This window comes from Styela clava, chromosome 14, assembly GCF_964204865.1.
Source record: "Styela clava chromosome 14, kaStyClav1.hap1.2, whole genome shotgun sequence".
Taxonomy (NCBI): domain Eukaryota; kingdom Metazoa; phylum Chordata; class Ascidiacea; order Stolidobranchia; family Styelidae; genus Styela; species Styela clava.
Window position 1 is genome coordinate 6557873 of NC_135263.1, and position 18958 is coordinate 6576830.

At 35.7% G+C, this 18958-nt stretch overlaps 2 protein-coding genes across 2 annotated transcripts; both read left to right on the top strand.

Annotated features, from left to right (window-relative positions):
* The first annotated feature begins 559 nt into the window (after positions 1 to 559).
* LOC120340538 (uncharacterized) lies at positions 560 to 9259 on the top strand. The gene is made up of 8 exons (XM_039408819.2): positions 560 to 581; positions 1076 to 1180; positions 3097 to 3336; positions 3853 to 3940; positions 4384 to 4787; positions 5343 to 5506; positions 7970 to 8122; positions 8612 to 9259. Exons 1-8 carry the CDS (start codon positions 575 to 577, stop codon positions 8750 to 8752), a joined length of 1302 nt encoding a protein of 433 aa, XP_039264753.2. The 5' UTR covers positions 560 to 574; the 3' UTR covers positions 8753 to 9259.
* Positions 9260 to 11255: 1996 nt separating this feature from the next.
* Positions 11256 to 17739, top strand: LOC120340535 (uncharacterized). Its single transcript, XM_039408813.2, has 12 exons — positions 11256 to 11411; positions 11690 to 11779; positions 12127 to 12222; positions 12626 to 12820; positions 13050 to 13142; positions 13732 to 13842; positions 13925 to 14107; positions 14563 to 14673; positions 15319 to 15429; positions 15971 to 16087; positions 17160 to 17288; positions 17539 to 17739. Exons 1-12 carry the CDS (start codon positions 11306 to 11308, stop codon positions 17556 to 17558), a joined length of 1362 nt encoding a protein of 453 aa, XP_039264747.2. The 5' UTR covers positions 11256 to 11305; the 3' UTR covers positions 17559 to 17739.
* The last annotated feature ends 1219 nt before the right edge of the window (positions 17740 to 18958 follow it).

The window sequence follows — 18958 nt, forward strand, 5'->3', positions numbered from 1 at the left end:
GCGGTACATTAAAGATCGAGACAGCTGATTTAAATGGAACCTTGAATACCCGACCGGCTGTTTGAGCTTATCGCCACGCTTTCAGGAAACCGAGTCGTCTATATTTACATTATTTGTTGGAAATGAGTCGCTTTGGTGTGAATTCGCGCGCGCATACTTCGTTTGAATTCGCAAGACGAGGCCGCTCGTCTTATCGAAATAACTCTTTCAATAGAATAACTCGTGTAGTAAATGCGCAACGACAAATAAAATCATTCAGACAATTGGTCACAGTACAATTGAAGATAAAGTTTCATTCGTCCAATTTGTAACGCTTAGCTATTTGGATTTAGCTGTCGGCTCGGTAAGTGAAGGTGGATATTTAGCGTTTGGAAAGTGTCGTCGTGATGGTTTGGATATTATTAGCTGTACGGCAGGCCAATATACTCTTAATATGGTATAGCTGGAGGTAGATTATTGTGTAAAATATAGGAATATCTCTCCTGTTTTATTTCATTAATTCGGTGAAATAAAAAAAATTGATATTTTGTATGTACCATGGCTATATCATCAACTCATTGACCAAGCGCAGTAAATGACAGGTGAGAGCTTCGAACCTTTCGCCAGAGCAATATCCCTCTACCAATTGTGCCCTAAGCAGGTTATCATGTGAATTAATAATCGGAATGTTGTCAGAAACACACCCATCCTAGTCGGTTATCGGTCACCGGGCATTTAAATCTTTGTGTGTTTTGAGCTATTTTTTTTATCATTACATGATCTTTCGTTCAACAAATCGATTTATCTCACTACGATTTATGCTAGCTACATAGCTTTTATGTTGGTAAATATTTATCTTGGTACGAACAAGGAGCCTGTGGCCATAATATATACATATGCTGTTAATACCTTAGCGTGTTTATCGGCCCATCTTCAAGTGTGTATTTTATGAATACTGTATATATGCTATTCATATGTTAGCGTGGTTAAGGGCTCGTGTTCAAATGTATATTTTAGGCATATCTAAGCATACGTGCTCAAAGTAACAGCGTGGTGTAGCCGTGTTTCAAATATTGTTGTTTTCAATTTTGCACAGGTGTAAACATTATACTATATAGCTACCTACATTTTGCATTACCGATGAAATTTAAGGAGCTAATATGCGCGATATACTTGGCATCGATTTTCTTCAGTCATTCAGGTACGTTATCTTATCGTCATCCCACCTAAGCGCGCTTTAGGCAATTTGCGGCTTGCCATACTTTCATTCCCACGTTATTACGCGCCATTACAATATTATATTGTTTAGTCAACCTGAGATATCTTGTATTCTATATTATGGCGGTTCACGGCTGGATAACGCTGTGTGGTAAATACAATTGTGATGGAGTGCTTTTTGTAGCAAGTATATATATTTTTAAAGATCATTGCCTCAAAATCCATCACACTAATTGCCTTTGACGCCATACATGCCTTTAAGATTCATAAAAGGCTAATTATAATTTATGACGTATTAACTTAAAATTAAAAAAGTTACAAGCAGTTTTTTATTTTACCCATATTAATACGGATTTTGATGAAAATTCATATTATGGACGTTTTTTGAGGATTTTATTCATTTTTATTTTGGTGTAAATGTGACATAATCATCACGACAACGTTTTGATCTGGCTTATTGAAAAATTCCGCCCTCTACCAATGTACCAAGCATATCTTTGCACAAATTCATATAAAATTTCGACAGCGGGGTAAAAATATAGTTTGCAAGTCTGCCCTCAAGATATGAGCAACCGATTGTCAATTTACAACTGGGACCCGAGAAATGGTTGTCTTTATTTTTCAAAAGTCGGCAATGTCAGCCAAAAAATGAAATCAAGAAACAAATTCAGATATTCCCTCTGAACTAAAATTATTACTATGAGACTCGCCCTTCTTGCACCTGATATTTAGAAGAATATGTACAAGCTCGAATCGACTTGTTTTAGGAAATTCCCTTACAGATTACTCTTATTAAACCTTAGATCTGAAATCGTTGACGAAGAGGACATCGTCGACATTTTTGACTCGTGTAAATTAGGGAATTAGCACAAAACTAAATGTTTGGCTGTAAAGCACAGCACTAATATTTTTAAAAAATTAACTTTATTTTCGAGTAAATGTTTGCAAAATCGCCCCCAATAAAATATGAAAAGAATATTTTGGATAAATCAAAATTCTTTCGAATAAAAATAGATAATCATATCATATTCAAAGCCAACCGTGAATAAAACCAAATTTACGAATGAAAAATATTACTTTGTTTTTTAAATTGGCATCGTCAATATTGATGATTATTTGATGATGAATGATTGGGAAAATTTGTTTTGTATAATCGTTTGATGCGGCTTTCAATCATCTTCTGATAACTAAAATTGGATCAAATCAGTTGCCAACCTTTTCAATACAATATTTTTTGTATAATTCCAAAGTTTTAGAGGGATATGTTTCAGCTCATTTTACGAGCAAGGCTATCAAGTGACCATTGATACCTTGTGAGCTCATATTCATCGTTTGCTATATATAAAAAGGTGAATATTAGTCACTCAAACTGCGTATGTTTGAATTAAATGATGTTAGGTAATAATGACATTCAAACGTCCGTGAAGTCGTAACCTAACCACTTATTGCTGCAGTAGACAGACCATCTGATAACAATCAATCATTATTGAGATAAGAAGCAATGAATAATTATGTTGGTTGACTCCTTCCTTTAAACATTTTTTGTAAACTGATAAGTTATTTTGGTGGCAGTATGACATCGGATATGCTATGTGATATACACGAACTCTCCAAAGCATAGAGACTGCCTGAATTTCAAACTGGAATTGTTTTCAGAATCTATTTTTTGTATTGTTGCTTCCTTTTTCTGCTTGTTTAAAATTCCCCTGTATACTGTAAATCGCACACGTCTAGGTATCAGCAGTGGGTTAGAGGCAGTCTCAAATTTAACAAAGTATTTTCCTCTTGATCATTATCAGATCACCCGAAAATTATGTCAATTATAATTAGATAACTCAGAAGAAATATTGCCAGAATATTTCCGATCGCTATTTTATTCATTAAAATTATCTATTTCAGTTGCGGATGAATACTTTGAACTATTTGCCGGGACAAATGTATGGGCCAGAACATCATTTAGAATTCGTCGGTTTGTTTCAGTAGAAGATTGTGCCCGAAGATGCATTCAGACATACGGCTGCACTTCCTTTGTTTACAGCAGAGGCACACGATTTTGCTACGGCCGCAAGAACGTCAGTAACAAGCATCGACGTCATTGGCATAGAAACAGAAGATATGATTTCTATAATCGTCTGACAGGTTTGTTGAAAACATCATTTTGAACAGATAAGACACCTCAGGAAGCTAATAAATATGACAGTTTTGGTAGTAAAGTGGAAACCCGATCCAAAATAGCCCAGAGGCACAATTTTTATAATCCAAATTTACATAATCTATAATGTTTGAATATAATGTGATAAATCTAATCCATGTCATGCTTGATACTTCATCGTCGAATATTGCATGGATATTTGCTCGAGTTATCTGAGTATTATTTGTAGTGAATTTGTGTTTGTATAAAATTGCAAGGGGGCTTTCTACATTAGGCATGGACGTCCAATTAAATGACGGTCATATTTATTTGAAATCATTTAATGGACTTTATACTAGGGGTGATGGTCAAAGTAGTTGACTTGCTTACATTGGATTCAACTCCATTTTATTATCACGATCGCATTGCTTGCATAGTCCTAAAGACAGAATACTGAAAATATGTTTGTTATTTTTGTTTATATCGAGTACTATTCTGCATTAACATCGTTACTGTATTTATAGGAAGCGATCGTGAGCAGATTGAAAATGTTATCCCTGATACTGGAGAAACACAACTAATTTTTGTAAGACGGCAGCAGGCTTTCCAAAGGTATTCCTATTTACCATTGTATATCTGAAGTTGTTTAATTGAAATTTTAGTGGATTTCGCAATGTCGGTTGGAATGGAACTCAACTCGATTTGGCAAACCATTTAAGCATTCAGTTTGAACGAGGTTCGTTACGTAATATTGATTTTACTCTGATCTCTGAAGGAACCAAACATAAACCCCCCATCATAGAGTATCATACATATATGGTTTTCGTAAACGTGGAGTGTACTGAGTTGTTTTGTTCACTGTTTGAATGGCGTCTCTTCAAGTGCATACCAACTGCTTTTGTATTTTTACTGAATTATGTAAATCCTCTCCTTGTAGCAAACGCAAATATATATTTACAAAAGTGAAACAAAACTTTCGTGAATCGATTCTCAATGTGTTTCCATTTAAAATTTTAGATTATACCGATACTAACCATTTATCTTTCACGATGCAGTGACCCCAGCTTTAGGGCACCAGCTCAAGTACAACTTTTCAGCGTACTCGAAGATGTTAACAATTTTGAAACTCGCTATGTTCCAACAAACCGACCCATTCCCACAACAACTACAAGACGTATTGAACCAACAACGACGACCAGACAGTACAGGCCAAGGCGACCGCGTCCTTCGATTGAGACTACAACCACAAGACGGCCACGACCAACAGTTGCTCGTTCTCGCACGCGACCGACTCCTCGCCTTCGTACACGACCGACAAAGGTAGTCATCAGAACGCGACCGACTACTGAATACATCCGTATCCCTCCCACTGTAACGAGTCGTCGCAGAACGTATCCTACTACCACCAGACAGACGACAACAACGACAGAGCGAACCCCTCCAGATGTACGGACCCCTGGTAAGTATATTTATGCAGTGTTTGGCCGAAGTCTTGAGTCAAGTCGAGTCACGTGTTATCCGAGTCTTCGATTCCTTTGCAATATCCAAATATTTTATTTAGGAAACTAACATTCCTTGATTTATATTTCTGTTTTACTGCATACGTTTTGTAAAAACGACTGCAAAAAAGTGCGTTTGATTTACGCTGGGCTACGTGCTTGATTTACTTATATATATACCTATATAATATCGAGCAAAATAAATATTTCTATTTTAAAAGCATTTCATAACCTCCACCAGACAAATGTTAGGTTAATTTTCATCTAGATTGTAACTTTCAGAAGAATGAAAAACGAATGACATTTAACACCGTGATGATGATAGGTTTGGGTTAGGGTTGCATCTTTCTATACGAGCAGGTCCCGAGAGACGCGATAGACCTCACGATTTTAGTAACACCCAATTCAAATTTCCGATTTTTTTTTTGCTTTTAATATCAAACCAAATCCATCATTTTTGTTTCGACTCAATCATTCCCCCTTTGTTTAATGTACATAATTTTATCTTAATACAGAACTGATTTGCATTGACAAACCTATTGGATTAGAAGACGGAACCTTTCCAATGAATAGAGTATCTGCATCATCATCCTATTGGAGATTTAAACCGAGCAACTCAGCATTAAATTCTGGTAATGGATGGATGGCATCGACAACAAACATTGGAGAGTATCTAGAGGTTTGAGCAAGTTTAATTAGTTTGTAATTCTTGCTCAATCATAAGGTTCATAAATCACTTGCAATCTTGCGTTAGTCTCTTCTTTTGAAGCAACTCGTTGTTCACTAAATATAGCCTCTTATCAGGGGCGGATTAAGCTCCTTTGGTGCCCTAAGCACTGAAGACTTTGGTGCCCCCTCGTGTGTAATTTATTTATAAAAACAATAAACCACATAAGTGTATTATCCATTAAAAATAATCACAACCAACAGTAAATAAAACAACTTTTACGAACATTTTTAGGTTTTTAACTGTTATATATAGCCGATATTTATATCGGCCATTTACTGCCCATATGATATATCGGCAAACACGCAATATCGGGCCGATATATCGGTTGAGCCCTCATCCTGAGGGAGTGTGACAATAAAGATTCATGCCTCCAGTCTCAACGTGAATCGAAATACCAAAGGATACAAGTCACAACTGTAGTGGTTCAAGGTTGCTAGGTTGAAGGATCGCAAAAGCTTTTGAGGAGGTCTCGCGGGCCGTTAGTCGGAGAAAACCCAAAATTGCTCGAAATATCGCGAGTTTACATATTTTAAATTTAATAAACAACGAGAGTTTACCGTTCTAATCGGACTATTATTATGTTGCATGGGTGGCGTTCTTTTAAAAAGATATATAAAGCCGCCAGTTATCTTAAAGTTAATTCCCGAGAATTAGCGTTGTATTTTGCGCATCTCGCGTTTAATGTCGCTTCAAATTATATTCTTTCGTGACAGATATTACTTGAAATCAAACCAGACACTGTGTGATAGGCAAGGAAATACGTTTCCGCCGTGTTTTCCTTATGTCACTTTTTTTGCGACACTCATTTTATTACGAATTATTATATATATTGAGTAATTTGAAAACTTGCAGCGTGAGCAAGCGTGGTGCCATCGTCAAATACCAACCAAGTCCGTCTAAGTTGGTATTTCGGGACCTAGCTAAAAAAAAACTTGATTGCGCGGCGTTAAGTCGGCTCTGCGTTTCGTTACCACTGTCACATGGCCGACGCTTGAAAACAGAGTGTTTTTACTAAAATAAATGCACAAAGCGATAGAAAAAGGGTTTGAATCTCGGGATCCGAACCCCAGTTGGAATAGCTAGAAAAAACTCAATAACGTTCCTCCATTAGATACAAATATACGCTAAAATTGTTCTGTGAGCGGCACGGAATGTATCAGCATGACAGGGTTTGGACCACCCTGTCCTACCTTATCAAAAAACTCCCGACTTCGTTGACCACTAGATCGTTGAAATGCGATCGTGGAACCGCCACATGGTGTAAATAATTCATTTGTCCAATTGTTGAAGAGAAAAGAAATTATTTTAAAACAAAAATGCAGCAACGAGGAGAATACTAGAAAGAAAAAACAACAACAATTTAAGAAAACGACTCATAGGCCCATTTCGTGTCCAAAATAAGTTTGAGTGTTTATTTTTAATAAAGAAGGTTAATATGATACTTGAAGACGAAAAATAAGCGAACATTTTGAAATTTAAGTGTCCGGTGAACTCGTAATATTTTAATAAACACCGATAAACTATATAAAATTCTGCTCTAAAATTTCTGTGGTGCCCATTGCTTGGTGCCCTAAGCACGTGCTTATATTGTTACTTATCTATCTTATGATCGGTAAGTATGTTGATAGGTATTTGTCTGTTTGTTTGTTTGTCTGTCTGTCTGATGCACGCGATATCTCACGAAAGCGATGCTGAATCTGCTACAAATTTTGCATTCACCATAGCTCGGACCAGAAGCCTATCGTTTTTTGATGAATTATGTCGTATAATTAGCGAGTTATTAATTAATTAGTGATGGGACACACGGCGTCACTATGGAGTAAGAGCGCTGTTTCGGGATCCCCTAACTATCGATCGATAAGTCTTCGGTCTTCGACCGAAATGGAAAATTAAATTTTCGTTTAATGGTTAATCCGACGCTGCCTCTTATATATGCCATTGTTATGCACAACTTATTAGAACTGGATTAAAGGAACACGCTTGTTATAGTTGTCCTACTGCTGAATATTCGATGTGGGTGCGAAGGTTCGAGTCTTCTAAAACGGTTTGATGGCTGTTCTCTACGCCGCGGCAAGGCAATCAAAGTGATTTCGTTTCCATACACATCTATTCATCTGTACGGGTCATCTAAGCCTATTCTTTACTTCGACTGGCGCCATCCGGACAATAAACGGAAATTCATTATGTGATTAAACCTATTCTTGGCATTTGTCTCGCCGATATGGACCTGGAAAATTCTATACTGCACTCATATGCTTCGCAGTTTATATATAAATATATGCAATATAAATAAATCTTCTACTTTACAAGCTATTTACTATTACCACTACTCTATACTATGTCAATCATTCCTCTCAGTGAGATGGCTATTTAGGTATCGTACACGTTTTTAATTGTCTGTTATAATTTCAGATCGACTTCGGTGAGCCGAAAACTATTGTCGCTGTTTCAACACAAGGCTCAACTTACTTCTTGTTGAGCGAATACGTTACTCGATATAAACTCAAATTTTCTTTAAGCGAGAACGGCGAATTTAAGACTTACGAAGAGCATGGTCAAGAACGAGTAAGATAATTTGCGATTCTTTTATTACTGAGTGAATGCGCAATGCGTTCATAAATCATTTTTGTATGAAAATCTTGATGTCAATTTAACCAGGCTGCTATTTTTTTCGGTATTCTGAAAGTCAAAATTTATAAATACTGAAGATTGGATTTTGTCGATTGTGGGGGTCTTATGTTAGGCCCGTTGACTTATGAATTTTAAAAGTATCGTGTTTATTCTATGCATAATGGACAGTATACTGAACGCTTGTATATGCGGAACTCGGAACTTTCAATCATTTTCGTGAATCATGTGTAACAATCTAAACAAAAACCGAAATAATATATAAAAAATAATAAAATAAAAATTCCCGTCGCTTCCCAACGATTAATACTTCAGTTCAATCAGCATATATATCAAAAGTCGAAATCGACACTCGTTTTAAAATCATGCTATAATTGAAAAAAGGAATTTGATGAATATTGAAAATTATGCTTTTTATTTCTACAGACCTTTGACGGAAACTCTGATGCCAACACTGCGGTCAAAAACCAACTGAAGAATCCAGTCAATGCCTACAAAATACAGTTCCATCCCATCGCTTTCTTTAACAACATCATGATGCGAGTAGAAGTTTACGAGGCTTGTTGAATAACGGCAATTCATGGTGACACGGTCTAGTGTCTTAGGGACTGCACATCATGGATTAGAAACTAAGTACCTTTATTAAAGGATCTTCATCTCGTATCTATTGCATACTTTGTCGAATCAAAACATTGTTGCCGAATATGGACTGGATTGATTGTGTAATCTACCGCTTTTGTAACTTTAAAAATTGACTTACGAACCCTAATGAGTTTGCATCACAGTAATACATTTTTCATTTATTGTATTTTTATTATCTGACCGTTTTACTTGTTCGTGACGCCATGTTCCTCATGATTATATATATATATCGTAATCCTCTGGCTGTTTTGATATTTTGACACTGAATTGGAATGAATCGATCAAAATAATAAATACGCTTGAAATAATTTTTTGCCACTCTGATTGCCCCCTTTTAATTAGCTAATAACTGGTGAACAATGACTTGATTACTATTTCTAAAAAAAGACCACCCGATGGATTTGGAGATTTTTATTTGAGTAAACACGGTAACTTAACGGTTGATTGAGTTGGTTCAGTTGAACCTTGGAAATGACTTGAGTTATAGATCAATGTACAAGGGTCATCTGATTCGATTTGCACCTGGTACTTCAAGCGAGGTACCTCAAAAGGGACATGGGGTCGCCTTCTGCACACTGTTTTGATTGCAGTGTAACACTCTCGTTAAAAAATCGTGACGGTGCCCATATAGCTGAATATTATGCATAACAACATCCGGATTTTACAATATGCTGCAAATAGCCGGAAGACCTCTATGTTGATTTTTTTTACCAACGTGACTTTACGTTGATACTCAAGAAATTTCAAATTTGCCGAGTTCAGCTGAAACGACACATAAACTTATCATCGCGATTTACTAAGTTTGTTCAGTCTCAGGTAAGTCAGGTGATGGAACCATAACTGGTGAGGAACATTTCAATTTCCACCTACTGTACGCATTATTACCAACTGATCTTTGTGTCCATGGACTCATAATATGGGAAAACAGTTTGCATTGTTAACATCAACATAAATGATATTTGACTGACTAGAAGATTCTGCTATTCAACTATATAGTACATAAGGGACGAATTTCCATTAATATCGGTGACCTAAACCAAGGTTGATCGTTGGAGCGATTCGAATCACTTCTCGGCGGTTGTCCCCACCTTAGACAAAATTTTCCAATATTTGGCTTTTCCCGAGTCAATCAGGAAACTTTAAGACTGTCAGACTTTAGGATTGAAGGTAACTTTTTCCATATCACCAGGTGTGTAACGAACGACTTTGATGATTACAAACCTGGGCTCCTAATTTGGCACCATGCTGTGAATATCCGGATGCGATGTAGGCTATTCATTTGATAACGTGACTTTAGTATATGTGCTCAAGAAATGCGGAAGGCCAGTTTAGCGTAGTTACGAAGGATTGCCACCCTTTGGTACGATAAACGAAAGTATGGAAGCAACTATTCTGCGTACTCAGTAATGTGTGAAAGTATGTGACAACCAAGATAAATAGGTTCAGTTGTCGGTACTTGACACTAGCAATTTCATTCCTTACCAACAACTAGGTTGGTTGCATGGTATCACTATTCACTATATGAAGATAGTATTTGACCCCGCGAGCGTTTTGGACCGCGCGATTTTTGACGTCACAATAAGAAACGCATTTCTAAGTGATGAGGACGACATGACTTTGACAGGTTATCGTTGTTCACCTTGCGACTTTACTAAAATAGAAGTACAAAAACCGGAAGACGTTAATAAATTTTTAATTGCGGAACGATTCATGGGAACGTCCAGTCATAAAAAATCGTCGGTTAAAATATGATCGTTCTTTTTATGACGCTGCCCTAAATATATAAAGGCATTCTAGTTTGCACTGGTGAACCTCTAAATATTTTTATTTTTGAATACTTTTATTAACCAAATATTTAAGTTGGTTTAACACCTTGCCATCTGATATGAACTCAATTTCTTTCAATTTTTGAAATGGCTTGGCGTCAGAACGAAATTCTATGCATCGGCACTAAAGCATTCGCAAGCTTTTTGCAGTGATTCTTGAGCCTTCAAATCAGTGAATGTGTATTTACTATTGTAAGTTTCTTTGGTGTGCAGTATGTGAAGTCTTGTTAAAGAAAAATATCGCCCATATATCGAATTCAGCTTTATATGCAAACAAGGGTATGCCATCCGAATAAAAATCAACCCAAACCTCGCCGAGAGTCTAAATGATGAGCCTGATTACGAAGCAAAAAATTATTTTTCAAACATCGAAATTGTTATATTTTGAATTAGTTGAGCTTTTTATTGGTTTCTACTAAGAGCTTAGAAACCCATGTACTTTCCCGATACGTCATATTGTGAATAACAAGCTCAGCGGTTTCATATTTTGATATTACAAAACTATTAGTGTTGTAAATATGAGAAATACGTCTTCGTAGTCATACCGCTGAAGATCATCATATTTGCCCGAGGGCGGAACGAAAATAATGCTAAATATGTGTCACCATAACAACGTATATATATAAACCGCATCTATTCTCTATAAACATTTATGTACGAGAAAACTATAGAAACTAGACTAAAAATGAAGATTTTAGTACTTTTAATTGCAGTTGCCCTGCTCTTGGACGGAACTGAATCTATATTTCCAAGTTTTAGTAAGTGTTTTTGTTTATGTTGGGTTTGGACTTACTTTTTTATTGGCCTACCATCGTGTTATGCTGTACGCATTTTCCTAATTTCACTGACCGTGAAAACTGTTTTTAGAGAAAGTTTTATTGAAGGAATAAAATTTTAGAAGGAAATTCGTTATTTTGTCTTTTATGGGCAATTTATTCAATATCTCAAACATGACACATATCCAGAGATCTTTGTTTTGAATATACAATTCTTGAAAAAAAATTGCTGCAGTAATCTAATCAGTGTATTTTAACAGAGCCGAAATGCGATAATAAATGCAACAAAAACAGTGATTGCAAAATCGGTTACAGATGCGTCAAGATCGTCTTCTGTAAATTTTGTTGGCGTAAGTATTGTTGAAATATATATGGTTTAGAAAAAGTGTTTCAATTCGTGCAACAGAAAAGGAGGCCACAGACACAAATAACGTTGACACTATCGAATAGTATTAGATTAGCTCACGTTTAGGCTTTTCTGTCTATTATAAATGCTTGTTGGAATGGTCTCCCTTATAGTATTCTACAATCACTTTTTTTCTTCCATCTCATTTTTTTGCTTATAATTATTGAACGACGAGCGCGTCTTACGTGGATGGATGTATATATTTTATTCATAGCTGCGAACTTTATATAACAAAGATTAAATCCTCTACCAAACAGCACGATAACAAATTCGTTTCTTTTATTTTAACAGCGATATTCACAGCGAAACCACCTACTACCACAACAAAAGCAACGACACCACCTACTACTCCCTCTACAACAAAGCCAACGACCAAACCAGCCCAAAGTGAGAATGTTATTATTACTTCTAATTAAAATGTCGGAAGACAATCTTTTTAAGACAGCAAATTTTGTTCTAGCAATTTCAATATATATATATATATCACAAAATGAATATATTTTGCGTGACACTGAAAATATAATCCATCCTCATTTCTTATAGGAAAGATATATTATATACTGGCTTTCTATTTTATTTCCTTTCTATTTTTCTATCAGTACTTTCGAGTTCTCAATGGGTGTCATTTTCACAATTAATCTAGCGCTCCTGACCTTGTTTTGGATAAACTTGTATAGAATAGAACACGTCATACAAGTGCTTTCTGTGAATTGCAACGTTACTATAATCTAAGTTAGAATACCCACTAAGCTACAGCTGCCATTTTTTTAATATTTTGTTATACTTTCAGCAACCTGTGATCCCCCGAAAACGAGTGACACAACGGATGTAAAGTGTATGCTTGGACGAAAAAATGGAGACATGTGCTTCGCTTCTTGCAAGACAGATTACTGTCCCGGTGTTGGGGCTACGTCGTTCACAACTTGCAGATGCAAAAACGGGGAATGTAAATGGGATAGAGATGTCTCAAATTACTGCAGGATAAGTATGTTAAGTCATTTTAAAGTTTTTACTTAAGATTTGTTCACTGAATTTGCTCACAGAGCGTGAGGCGGCACTGAATGGTGGAAGGATCGGTAATTTATCAGCGGTAGCGGGAATCAGCCTGCAAAAGCTTTCAATCGCATTCGCAATTCTTATCGCGACGTGATGACCAATTGTAATTAAATAAATTACTAGTTTTAATTTTAAAAATTTCTCTTTTCATTCTGCAGGAAAAACTGACCAGTGTAAAACAGACTCGGACTGCCTTGACGCGAGTAAGCCATCATGTTTACCAGGACGATGTGGCAAGCAATGTACAAAAAGTAAGTGCCCAACTTTCCGACATATTAATGGACACGAAATATACCTATGGATCGTTTTATGTTGTTGTTCTTGTTGGTGTTTTCTTCTTTTTGTAGTGGAAAAATTCGCTTTTCTCATTAATTACTTGACCAATTGCTTTAAAAATTTTCAGTAGTTGGAGATTGTAGGGGGATATTTCTTTTTATTTATTCTAAAACTTTCTGTGGGCTCTATGGGATTTATTTTTCACTTCTAAATTTTGTGTGATGACCTCAATCAAAATTATTTGGAGCGGTTTCTCAACCTCTCTTTTGCTACGCGAAAGTCGGGAGTTTTTTGACATTACGGTACTACTACTTCACTTTGGTCTTCGTTTCCATATATTTATATATCCATATTGCTCTCTTAAATTAAATTTGACATTCCTTAGGTGCATTTCATCTATGAATCAACATCTTTTTATTTCAAAAGTAAAACGTTTCGTACTCTTGGATTAAGTCATTATTCTTTCATCACACATTGAGATTTTTTCTTAACTATGTTGAAATGCTGATCGTAGTTTTTACGATTACATTCATTTTAATTAATATTCTACGCAAAATCAAACAGGACTCACCCCTCCACCCTGCCTAGGCACGTGCCAAACAACAAGTGACTGTATAAGTGGAATGATTTGCAAACAATCCACTCTCCTCGGATGCAAGTCTTGTGTTCGAGAAGGTATGAATGCACGGATTACTTTTTGCTTGTATAACGAAACAAATAAATATATATTCTAATAATTGCTAACTTATAAATTCAGGTGGTACGGGTTTATTTCCTGGATTGACTAAACAGCCAAACTGTCCGATTCCAGAATTGAGCTATGCTCCATCTTTTCGCGTTTCATGTCCTAAATTTCCTTGTAATAGCAAAACCGGCTGTGAAGATAACGAAGTTTGCTGTTACTCTTACCGCTGTAACAGTGCAAAGTGTGAAAAAAAGAGTAAGTCTTAATTAAGCTTTATATCATTATGTCTCGAAAAGGAATATGCTTGTATGAAATGTATGTGAAAGTTTGGATGTATGAAGATTACAGTTATATGAACATTTTTATACACTCATATAGACGATGAGTAATTGATAACTTCCCGGATACAAATTTAAAAGTTTTAAATCCAAATTTCCAACAAATAAATGAAGATTTACATTATCGAGGAAACATGTACCACTTTTGAATTTGCGTTATACTGGAATTGAGTGCTTGAAAAAACCTTTGAAAAAAGTCGGGAGTCGAAAGTAAAAATTTTCTCCACCACGCATTCGGAAGTCAGAGTCGAATTTTAAAATTATTTGGTTTTAATAATGAAAATCACACTTTTTTTTGAAGTATCACCAATACCCATAGAATTATATCATTTTTTTGATTAGTTTTAATAATATAATCTGTGTTTTTAAAAGGTAACAGCTGTCCTGTTGGTACCAAAAATCAATGCACAACTGACGGAGATTGTAAATCACTTGTCGAAAAATGTGTTGTGGACAAAGACGGATGTAAGAAATGTTCAACAGGTAAGTTTGGCTTCAATTATGATTTGTTACAACAGAACTGAAAAAAGCATCGTGGCTTGCTGAATTTGAAGGTCCCCAGCATTAGGTGATTAGGAATACTAAGCGTGATTTTTTAATCCGCAATCTTAAGTAATATATTGCCTCACAGTTTGATCTTCTAAGTAAATACAATCAGCATTTATTCCAAATACTACTTTTCAAGCTTCCACAAACTAAAAAATGTTGAAGAGCTCAAAGAAAATAACAATAACATGTAAATAGTAAATACAAAAGAAATAACAACTGTGTCAGCGAAAGCTTTTGGTCGAAGTTAAAATTTGCTCAATATTGTTGCAAGATATTTAGACAAAGGCGTATTTAAATATGTTTATAAATAGTTTCGAAACAGCATATTTTGTTTTGGTCACAGATATAGAGTTAAATAAAAACTGTCTGAATCTAAGTACGCATAACGAAACCTCCCATCATTTGTCATGGACATAATCCAAGTGTAAAAAATTAGGGTTGAATAAATTAACTTCATATACCTTATTGATGAAGTTTAGTTTGAGTTTGTATAATTTTCCTAAGTCAACAACGGAGAAGTGTTGAGAAGATGATATGTATTTTAGGATATTTAACATTTTTTTATTGTTTCCTGTTTAGGTTTTAGTTGTCCCGGGAGATCTAAATCTTGTAAAGATGATACCGATTGTAATAAACTGGAACGTTGTTTACCTGGTTCATCTGATGGCTGTCGTACATGTACCTCTGCATGTGAGAATACATTTCTTTGTTTACTAGTTACAGGATGTATGCTTGTATTGATTTAATTACCATGATATAACATTCGTTTTTTATAGTTTTAGGCAGGGAGAAATTTATAAATTATTGGTATAATTTTCGACATATGGACCAAATGATCATAAAGATAATATCGAAGTAATATCGATTAATGGAATTTGACATTTTTCTTTGTATAATTTGCTTTAGCACAATATTTTACGAATTTATTTCTTGTGGTGCTTACATAGTTTTTCTTGATACATTTTGGCATGATAGGCATACGGTTTGAATATGAGATCTTTGGCTAGCTACACCAACATAAGTATTCATTATGCTATCACCAACAGGCAGTGCTACTGTAGCCTTTTCAATTATATATTCTGTGTTTCATGACATTAGAAATCTGTATACTTTGGTAAATCATGGAATTATACAAGAAATATAGGTTTACAAACAAATAAACGAATACTTAAAAATGTAAGGACTTCTGCTTGAACGAGTCGTCAAATTTTTACAACCGGATTGTTTTCAGCTATACACATAAAACCTACTTGTCCGACACCTGAGTCAGAATGTCACGGCATTTGTGATTTGCTCGGTACGAAGACATGCCAATTAGGGGATGATGGATGCAGAAGATGTGTACTAAGTGAGTATATGCTTGTATTTTTGTAAAAGCATATAATAAGAAAGTTTTTGACAAAATTATCAACTTGGAATGCCATCCCATTACTGTATGTAAAATAAGCCTGACAATTCTATAAACGAACCAAATTGATGTGGATTAGGAATTTTTAGATAATCATTAAGTCAATACATTTGCGACAATCACCTAGTTAACTGCAGGTAGGCTACAAGTCCCTAAATCCCGTGTTGTAGGTCGAGTTGAGTCACGGGAAATTCGAGTCTTGAGTCAGGTCCGATTCACAGCAAAAAATTAAAATTCGAGTGTCAGTTTGAGACACTGCCCTTTCGAGTCCCAAGTCTAGTCGCGTTTGAGTCCGAATCGTAGTAGATTCCATAAACAACGTTGTATTAGATAAATACGAGCATTTTAAAGGTCATACAATAAGATTTAATTATGCATTGGAAACATTGGCATCGTTATCAACACGGCTTAGTTTTAAATATTGTTGCAAGAAGTTAATATATATATATATATATATATAGTTTTTCAATACAGCATTAATATACGTAGAAAATCTTATTTTATCGAAAATTTTTGCTATTCTAAAGACACGCCCAAAATAAGTCCCTAATTCGAGTCTACCCGATATTGGTTGTCCGTTCCATACTCGAACTGTATTGTCATTCGAACTGGACTGTATTAGGCTATTTAAAAGAGATCGATGCTCAAATATATGGACACGGAGTATTTAGGCAATCTGCTACAGCAGTCTACCGGTACCGTACCACAGCTGACCACAAAAGCACAACTTATGCGAAAGATGATCCGCCACTAAAAGCGCCATTTTGAAATTTGATGGCGTCATCGCATAGCCTACATAACAAATCACAGAAATTTTAAAATAAATAAATGTAATAGCCTTTTAGCGAAAAATGTTAAACATTTGAAAATTTCAAAGGGATTGGTCCAGTAGTTAATGAGAAAGGCGAAGAAAAATAAGAATAGGCTACTGACAACATGCTCAGCAACAACCTAATAACAAAACAATTTTTATGTAAACTTTGTGTTCAATAATTGGATTTCTGACTTTTAGGATCCCAGACACCAAAACTTCCGTCTATACCTACATGTGCTGAACCCGAAAAAGAATGTAAAAGCCTCAGAGATTGCGAGAATGGAAAGTACTGTTTGCTGCAAAGGAACGGGTGCAAAACTTGCCAAGGTGAGAATACAAATGATTACAAAAAATAGAGATGCCGTGAATAATTGGTCTGACGGTGCAGTTAATTATCAGCACCACATTCGAAGCACTTTCAATTTTCCTAATACTGCATCGAATTTTCGAATGTTGTCGAAATTATCATAATAGAGAGTTTATAAAGGTTACGATGAAAGAGTTTGCGATTCTAACAATGACAATTGCTTGCTTAGCTATAGATCCTTCCCAATATATAGTTTCATTTGTTTTCCAGATCTAAGAAGTGGTAAATAGACCACCATACAATCCTGCTCCGTGTGGATATCTACCGACAATGTATTCAGATATTGGATGATTATACTCCAGAAACAAAGAAAATGAGCAAAGTACAAAAGATGAAAGTTTAAAATGAAATTTGTTTTGCAATCCATCATCTTTTGTTAATAAAACTTTGTTCCAAAGAGTCTAAAATTGATGAAGTTTAAGATTCTACGAGATATGCTTTAGGTTTTAGTTGGGCGATGTCCACTTACAAGGTTTTGCGTTTACATAATATTCACATTGAACCTTTATCACACAGCGCTACTGTATGTGTGTGTGCTTATTCGGTACGGAATTTTATGCAATGGGTCCCGGGATTCTGAAATAGATTCAAAGTTCGCAGCTCATCTATGACATTTAACAGAAAGGGCGTTTGCACACTGGAGCAGTATAGGCTCGGTAATTGGCGAATCGCCAGGCGATAGAAAAACGCTGGCCATCGCACTGGTACCCTGCGCGGATTCAGTATTTCCATACTCAACATGGGCTGGTAATCGGACTAGAGGCCATGGTTCGTCATACGATTGAGCCTGATATTAGATTTCCTCTCCTCTGGGATAAATATGAAAAATCCTACCTTATCGCAGCCATCTGATTGGAAGCATTGTGATCACGGGCAAATAATTGGGTTTGATGAGACATGCTGGCTTAGGTTGCGACTTCAGGTAGATAAACAGAAAAGAATATAAAATGAAATTTTTAACAAAATGGATTACCAGCTATCAGAAAAGATTTTCTCTGTAAAATACACTACCCTTTAAACACTGAAATAGCTGCATCAAAAACAACATACGACCGCGATCGAATAACAATTGTATTCTTTACTAGATAAGCACAGCCATCCACGGCTTTTCACCGGGGTAGCAGTTTATATCATTAGTTAATTAAGATTTCTTATTCAATCTTACCTGTAGAGTCGCACAAAAGACTTCGACCCCATCAGATAACCTATTACGAATCCGGGTTGACGAATAGTTTCGCATTTTAGAAAAACTCGACTCCATATGATAAACAAAAAACTCAGAATCCGCGGGTTTCAAATTTTTTCTATTTTTGTAACTCTCGACAGATCTTTGACCCATTGTCCCGAATAAAACACATCTAGCGAAAACGAGTACGATACCGATGTGCAATCACTACATACGCATATAGACTGTGCTGGACACACGAGTCAAGTCGAGCCATCGCACTCCCCCGTGTCGCAAGTCAATGCAATTTGCTACTGTTTCAAGTTACAAGTTGGGCTCGAGTGATAGTAGATTTCATAACAATATTGAAATTGGTGAATATGAGTCGCATTAACACTGAAACGTGAAATTTTCATGTCGCCTTAGACTGATCAAAAAATCAAACTACAATTTAATTTTTGATTT

Bases quoted from the DNA above. Each gene is read 5' to 3' on its own strand.
- LOC120340538 (XM_039408819.2), top strand. The intron at 3,941-4,383 runs GTATTCCTATTT...TTCACGATGCAG, and splicing joins CGGCAGCAGGCTTTCCAAAG to TGACCCCAGCTTTAGGGCAC. The intron at 4,788-5,342 runs GTAAGTATATTT...ATCTTAATACAG, and splicing joins TCCAGATGTACGGACCCCTG to AACTGATTTGCATTGACAAA.
- LOC120340535 (XM_039408813.2), top strand. From the start codon at position 11,306: ATGTACGAGAAAACTATAGAAACTAGACTAAAAATGAAGATTTTAGTA. The intron at 11,780-12,126 runs GTAAGTATTGTT...TTATTTTAACAG, and splicing joins CTTCTGTAAATTTTGTTGGC to CGATATTCACAGCGAAACCA. The intron at 12,821-13,049 runs GTATGTTAAGTC...TTCATTCTGCAG, and splicing joins CTCAAATTACTGCAGGATAA to GAAAAACTGACCAGTGTAAA.